Source organism: Crocodylus porosus, unplaced genomic scaffold, assembly GCF_001723895.1.
Source record: "Crocodylus porosus isolate Cpor-Errol unplaced genomic scaffold, CroPor_comp1, whole genome shotgun sequence".
In the NCBI taxonomy this organism is placed as follows: domain Eukaryota; kingdom Metazoa; phylum Chordata; order Crocodylia; family Crocodylidae; genus Crocodylus; species Crocodylus porosus.
Window position 1 is genome coordinate 241,483 of NW_017728890.1, and position 6,954 is coordinate 248,436.

At 50.8% G+C, this 6,954-nt stretch overlaps 1 protein-coding gene and 1 long non-coding RNA gene across 10 annotated transcripts in view; one reads left to right on the forward strand and one right to left on the reverse strand.

The window, feature by feature from the left end:
* Positions 1–5,485, reverse strand: part of PCBP2 (poly(rC) binding protein 2) — an 18,380-nt gene extending 12,895 nt beyond the window's left edge. For 4 of the 9 annotated variants that reach the window (XM_019554815.1, XM_019554808.1, XM_019554784.1 and 1 more), the window contains exons 1-7: positions 5,318–5,485; positions 4,717–4,740; positions 4,598–4,630; positions 4,022–4,138; positions 1,637–1,768; positions 782–910; positions 33–107 (exon numbers count right to left, since the gene is read on the reverse strand). In XM_019554815.1, the coding sequence (XP_019410360.1) occupies positions 33–107; positions 782–910; positions 1,637–1,768; positions 4,022–4,138; positions 4,598–4,630; positions 4,717–4,740; positions 5,318–5,386 (579 nt within the window). In that variant the 5' untranslated portion in view covers positions 5,387–5,485. The remainder of the gene's footprint in view (positions 1–32; positions 108–781; positions 911–1,636; positions 1,769–4,021; positions 4,139–4,597; positions 4,631–4,716; positions 4,741–5,317) is intronic. The other 5 variants (XM_019554835.1, XM_019554825.1, XM_019554798.1 and 2 more) reach the window with 3 other exon arrangements.
* Positions 1–6,954, forward strand: part of LOC109323385 — a 14,275-nt gene that overhangs the window by 5,999 nt on the left and 1,322 nt on the right. The window lies entirely within an intron of this gene.

Below are 6,954 nucleotides of genomic sequence, written 5' to 3' on the forward strand. Positions count from 1 at the left end.
CCCGTGCCTGGCAAGCAAAGGAGCAGCCTTACCTGCCCGCCTGCAAAGATGACTGGAGAGCTGGATGGCTTGGGTCGGTAGGGAATGGTGACACCCTTCGGGGGAGACTGCAGTACGGGAGCCAGAGAAGAGAGAAGTTAGATGCCAGAGCCTGGAAGTCCTTCACCGCAAAAGGACACATTCACTAGTGCCTCTACAGGCCGCAGTGAGGCTTCTCTCCCAGCCAGCTCTCTAAAAGAGCTATAAAAATAGACGCCAACAGGCTCAGGCAGCTAAGACTGCACGCTAACATTTCAAGAGCTGCAAAGGGCAGATCAGCTTCTACGCCTTCCAGGCACTGTGCCCAAAGTGCGCCACACGCTCAAAAGGGGAACAGGGAGCTGGCAGGGGTATCGCATGCCGAGATGGGCATGGGTCCGAGGACACTTCTTGGAGGATACTGGAGGCCTTAGGAAGTAGAGCCAGATTTAGAGTAGGAGGTGCTACTGCCTGGCAGCCAGGCTTTTCTAGTCTTGATCTAAATCTTCCAGGTTAACCCCCAAGCCAAATCTCCTTCCAGGCCCCTCCACCCCTGTAAGGCCTTGGCCTCCATCCTGATCCAGTTCCTCACAGGCTCAGCCCAAGGCAAAGGTTTCTACATTGGAAGACAGCTGGCTGCAGAGTCCAGCACAACAGGAATGGCACCTGCCTTTCCTCACTAGGCTCAAGTGGGTTTTGTCACTTTGGGAGCTGACCCATACCTACTTGCCCACCCGCCGCCCAGAGTTAGCAGGGAGCTTACCTCCAGCATGACCACGCAGATCTGCTTGACGCACTCAATGATGGACTGGGGTATCCCGGCAATAGTGATGGCTCTCTCAGTTGAATTGGGCAGCATGTCTCCTGCCACCTGGACCTGTGCCCCCGTGCTCTTAAAGTTTAGGAGTAAAAATAGCACATCAGGCATGCCAGGCAGGATGACTACAGCCTCTGTTCTAAGTGGTAGGTTCTGCTCTGCACTCCTGCCCCCATCACAGCCTCAAAAGAAAAAAGATAAAGATGCCTAATCCCAGGTGGAAATAAGTTTGGTTATTGGGAACCCAGGGCCAGAAAAAGCAGGACCTAGATTTCAGCTTTCCTTCCAAAAAGAGAGACTCTCCACAGGGCAAAACCATATAGAGTTAATCTGCCAGCATCCATGGGACAGCCACGGCGCATGCCTTTCTACACAGAGTGCCTTGCAAACCTTAACCCTCACATTCCTGCATCCCCACCCCTCGGGAAAGAGGAAGGCAGGGGTTGGGTTTCATTACCTCCAGGCACTCAAGCAAGTGACAGATCCAGGAGGTGGAACCCAGGAGTCCCAACCGCTCGCACCAGTCCAGCTGAGGGGACTGGGGGGGGGGAGAAAGTCATGGACACGGTCTGATTACGCCATGCCTGGCTCCAGACATAGCCCCCATCTCAGTTTCACAAGCACTAAAAATACAAGCTGCTTTCTTAAAAAGCAGCATGATGCCACAGCTCCGCTATGCTTCCTCCAACCCTTGGTGCTGCAGCTGGGGAAGGGCAGGGGCCTGCTCTGCCACTGTTCAAGTGCAGTAGCTGCTCGCCCTCTCCCAGGAAACAACACCCAACCCCCCACCCCATCACAGACCTCTCTTATCTCTTTGATCTTGCAACCTCCTTTTCCGATGAGGGAGCCACACTGGCTGGCAGGTACCACAAGCCGCAGGGTGACTGGGGGCCTGCTTGCAGCTGTGCTGTTGGTCATGGAGCTGCTGATGTCCTGCAACAAGAGGTGGCATTCAGGAGAAACCCCTGGGAACAGCCCACCTACTACAGCCAGAGCCCAGCAGTGAGACAGGACAAGGCTCTTGGTAGGGCCCAGAGCATTTTGGGAATAAAACATGGGAGTTACATTACAGCACTGAGGAGAGAAAGGTCTTTTTCCCCTCCATGCCAACAGGGGGTATGGTTTCCCAAAGCTGATGGATCTCTACTAGAAACATGGGAATCCCAACCAGTCACATGGGGCACTGCTTCAGATGGATTAATTACTGCAGGAATCATCCTGGCTTTCTTACTTTGCTCTGCCGGAGGCAATACCTGGCATAGAGGCCACCGCCAGCAGTAGCTGCCTTCCAAGAGCCACCCTGACACTGCTAGACTGTCCTGTCACAAGCTCCCAGCTGGGAACACCATCCTCCAGGTGGAGAGAGGTACATGCAAGGGCTGCTGCTAGCTATAAACTAGCTGGATTCATGGAATCATAGAGAAGTTGGGCTGAAAGGGACATCCTGAGATCAATGTTTAAAGTCCAACCCCCTGCCAGAGGCAGGATTCAGGCAGGCTGCTATCAACTCTTAGCTGTCTGTAGCTGGCAGGGTATTTACTGCTTTGAGTAAAACGGGAATACAATAGCATGTGCCTGAAGAGTTAAAAGGAGGGAATTAATCCATGCAGATATAGATTTAAAGTTTCATCATGAAGCCAGTCGCTGATAAGAGGAGAAAAAAAAAAAAAAAAGAGTCAAGACCACAGTCCATTCCCAGGACCACAGCTATTCTGGATGAAAGCTACGTGGGGAAGGGGAGCTACAGCGAAGACCACGACTCAATCCCCATGGGATGAAATCCAAAGCTAACTCCAGGTTCAGACAGTGACAGGATAGTGCTTGGCTTTGTTTGTGCACCCTAGATGCTGGGCTGAGGACAGTCCTGTGGTGTGCTCTTTTCTTGAAGAACGCAACCCTCTGGAGGCTTCCCATGAGCTACATCTGACAGTCTAGGAAACTGCTCGGGAGCTCCCACATCAACAGAGCTTTGCAGGCCCATGCCAGCAACCCCTGGATGCCTGCACTCCTCAAGGGCAGAGCTAGTCCGGTCACAGCGGCGACAGGCTCAGGTTACCAGCACCCTCCTCCCCTGCCAACCCACTAATGGCTCCAGGCTCAGCTGCATGGTTCAGGCATTGATCCTAAGCTTAAGCCACACTGAGCATCTGCCTAGCTTTGGCAATGCTGGACAGACTGGGATGTGGTGCTCGCTCCCCTCCAGCAGCCCTCTTGTCTTGCTGGAGGGTGCCTATTCCCTCCATTCAGATAAGGCCCAGCAAAGCCTTCTGCCTCAAGGCTCAAGCCAAGTGCAGGATGCCAGGAAGGGATCTCACTTCCTCGCAGGACTGCCTGGCACAGTAGGTGTGGGGCTGTAGATGGCCGAATTAAGTTGGAGCCATTGGTCATTCATCCCCCCAACAGTGGATTCCAGCAAAGCTTCACACTCATCAGTCCCAGAAGGCTGTTCTGATGCCAGTTACCCAAGAAGCCTCTAGCTCAGGCACCCAGCAGTCAACATGAGGCCAAGGAGGGAATAAATGCAGAATTAAGAGCCAATGCAGCTCACCCAGCTGCAGGGTCTATAGCCCAGGACTGAACTAGGGGATTGATTCAACATGGTCCCTCTGTGCCACAGGCCAGACAAGAGCTCACCCCTCTTCCCCCGGCACAAACACAGGACCCAACAGGTAATGCCAACTCTGTGCCCTTCCAGGCAGGCACTCATTTCCACTGCCTCATAAAGGCAGGGGGCTGGCACCAAAGCCAAGGTATGTTCTTACCCCTTGTTTCCCAACATGCCCCTCACCCAAGCAAATGTGGTATCCAATGAGGTCACAAACTAGCTTGTGACATCAAGCAGTAGGTATTCCCAGCCATGTGGCAGTCAGCCTGTGGTACAGGCAGCTTCAGCATGGCACAGGGCAGGGCAAACGGGGGAAGGAGCAGAAAACAGGGCAGCAAAAATCAGATAAGGAAAAGAAATTGGAGTGGCATCTGAGGACGGTGCAGGGGCCAATGTGTGGCATGCCTGCTAAAGAGACTGCCCCCTTCTCTACAGCATGGGGGCCCACAAATATGGTGCAGAGGCAGCAGTTCTGGCAGGGTGCCAGACCCTAAAGGGTTAATGCCACCTGGTCAGCAGCACTGTCTCTATAGCATGCAGCAGCCCTGATTCCAGAGCCTGCCCAGGAAGGTGCCACGCACCTCTTCCAGTTTGTCAATGATCATCGCAAATGCTTTGAAGATGGCGTTGGTGGGCCCGGCAAGAGTGATGATCCGCTCTGGGCAGTTCCCTTCTGAGATGTTGATGCGAGCACCACTCTGGAGGAGGAAAGGACGGAAACGTGAGCAGCCAGACAGGCGGACAGCATCGGTCCTATCGAACGAACAGGGTCTCTAGATAATGTTACAGCACGATCAACCGTTTCATTGTGTGAAGTATTCAACACAGGAGAGCCACCAGGCCTGACTGCAATACATACAAACAAGCCATTTCATGCTGCAAAGTCCACCCCTCCCTGCAGTTCTGCTCTGGGCTGGGAGCAGCCATCTTAGTTTCCATCTGCCAGATCAGCTCTGAGATTGGCCAGGAAGAACTACATTTCCCAGCATGCCTTGCAGCCCACAATGAGCTTGTTTGTTTCCAATCCAACCGCAGTCAGCAAAATCCTGGAGTTTAGAACTCCTTCTAAGGCCCCTAAGTTTTGCTTCTTTTCTGCTGTAACTCGATTTAAGGAGCATCTTAACCCAAAGTATGGTCATTTGCTGCCCAGAACCTACCTCTTCACGCATCTTCTTTACAGATTCTCCTTTCTATGTGGAGAAAGAGAGGGATTATTACAGCACTGCCGATTCACAGGGGTTCCAAAGGAAGAACAGGGAGTTACCTAGTCACTCACCTTCCCAATGATGCTTCCAACCTCCTAGAAGGCAAACAAGAAGCACTGGTTAGGGGTTTACAGAGATAAGAGCAAACTGGCAACACTGGTTTCTTCCTTTGCCAAGAAGGAAGTTATCCACCATCTCATTCTACGTGAACCCCATTTGGTAAATGCTGACAGTTCCACAATTCTCATATCCAGATACCAGCTTGCAATGACTACCAGAGTACAGAGTCGAAGCAAATTTGAAAGCAGCGGTACATTGTACTGGGGAGGAAGTGATTTTCCAGTTTGTCTTTTCTTTCCTCCCCCCAGTTTCCATGATATTCCGAGGTTTAAAGCCTCCCTTCCAAAGGTCACAAGATACCAGTGTAACCAGAATAGGCCATGTGCCAAAAGTAAATTCCTAGCAGCAAAGAGACTAATGCTTGTATAAACGAGTCATGCAGAGACACTAGGTCCATTTTATTTAGTAATATTTCAGTTACCACACTTCCATTTCAGTCCCAGTAAGAGAAGCCGCCCCAGAAAGACACTAATCTGATGGGACCAAAGGTTTCAGAGACATTCACCGTGACCCAATTCCACCCGGGGTATAAAGAAACAATATAGCAGGTACCTTTCCATGCATAAGTAGCCGAATGGTAAGTGTGACATTTAAACCACCTTCAATCACACCGGTGTCCATCTTGAGCTGTGTTCTGTTGAGTCAGGCTTTGTCAATGGTCAAATCTTTGGTCGCTGGGGGGGATAGAAACTGCAACAGAAGAGGGGCTGTCTCAAGTCACGCTGGAAACATACATCCAGTCAATGCCTGATCTTTGTTATTACAACAGCACATGGCATTTCTGGGTGTTCCCTTCTCCACAGGGAAGAGCTGGCTATTAATCTGATTTGGGGGGGAGGAGGTCTTCCGACAAGCTGTCAAAACAGCAGACTCCCATTTAAGAGGGGTCAGCATTCACCATTCAGGACTTCACACCTTACATATGTTTATTCATATGGCGCCGGCGGCTTCCAAATGTGTTCATTTCTACATGAACACTTGCTCAAGCAGATCTGCTGAACATGCATGACACCACCTGCGCTCAGCAGCTAGGCCAACTTCCCTACCCTCTGGCTGCCAGGACCAGAGGTTGTAAAGAGATCAGGTGTCATTTTCCATCCCGGCTCCCTCCCACAGCGCCTGCCAATAGCTTCCATGGCAGAGTGTCCACCTTCAGAGTAGGCTTTGTCCATGTACAGCCTGCACGCCTTTGAAGGCTAGCCTCAAAATTTTAATTCAGATTAAAAATAAGACGGCAAGTTTAAAGCCCAACTGCTTTACTGGGTACGCTTCTATTCCAGACAGAGTGCCTTGTTCCTGTTTGTCCTAATCCACTTTCAGAAGCAGGGCTAATCAGGAAGCTGCATTGCTGATTAACTCTGTGTAGCAACAAGCCCTGGTTTGTTTTAAAGTTCACTTAGCTGAGCTGGCTAAAGACCACACAGGCACACACTTTGATCAGTTTGAGTCGCTTTTGGATTGCAGGCATGACCCCAGTCACCAGACAACACAAGTGTCTGCACAAAGGCTGCAACCAGTTAATTTAGTTGCTGGCTTAACTTTAAAACTAAGTGTGGGTTAAGCTAATGCAAGCAGGGAGCTGACTGGCATGTCACGGAAAGCACAGCGAGTTGGAAGTTGCTGTAGTTAAACTTTGCCAGGAGGAGAAGCAATGACCTGACCCAAGTAGGTGGAGGAGAGTGCACTGAATCCCAAGTCAGAACTTGCCAACTGAGATCCACAGCCACACGGCAAGAGCTGTGCGTTAAAGACAGGTGAACTAGCTGCAAGGCAGCCTCTTGGGCCACAACAAAGAACAAGTGACTTCGGTGAGCGTTTCCTCGCTGCATTCAATGTGCACAGTGCTTTGAGGGCTCCCGAGGTTCAGGTGGCATTCCTACCCTCTACTTTGGAAGGTGGTCCCATGGATCTTACAATCTCTGGGCGAGCTAGTTGCAAAGCCAAGAGAATAAACCCAGGAGCTCAAACTCCTCTCTTGTTTTAACTATACAAAACTAATTTCCCCCCACTTTTTTTGGGGGGGGGAATTAAGAGCCTCATATACTATCCCCCACTTCATAAAAATAAAGGTGTATTTTTCCCCCCCTAATTAAATCCCGACAAGTTGAGTCCCAGTCAGTTCCAGGTAATATGAGTACTCTCCACCCCCCACGCAGCTCTGGGAAATTAATAAACTTTTCATAACTTTT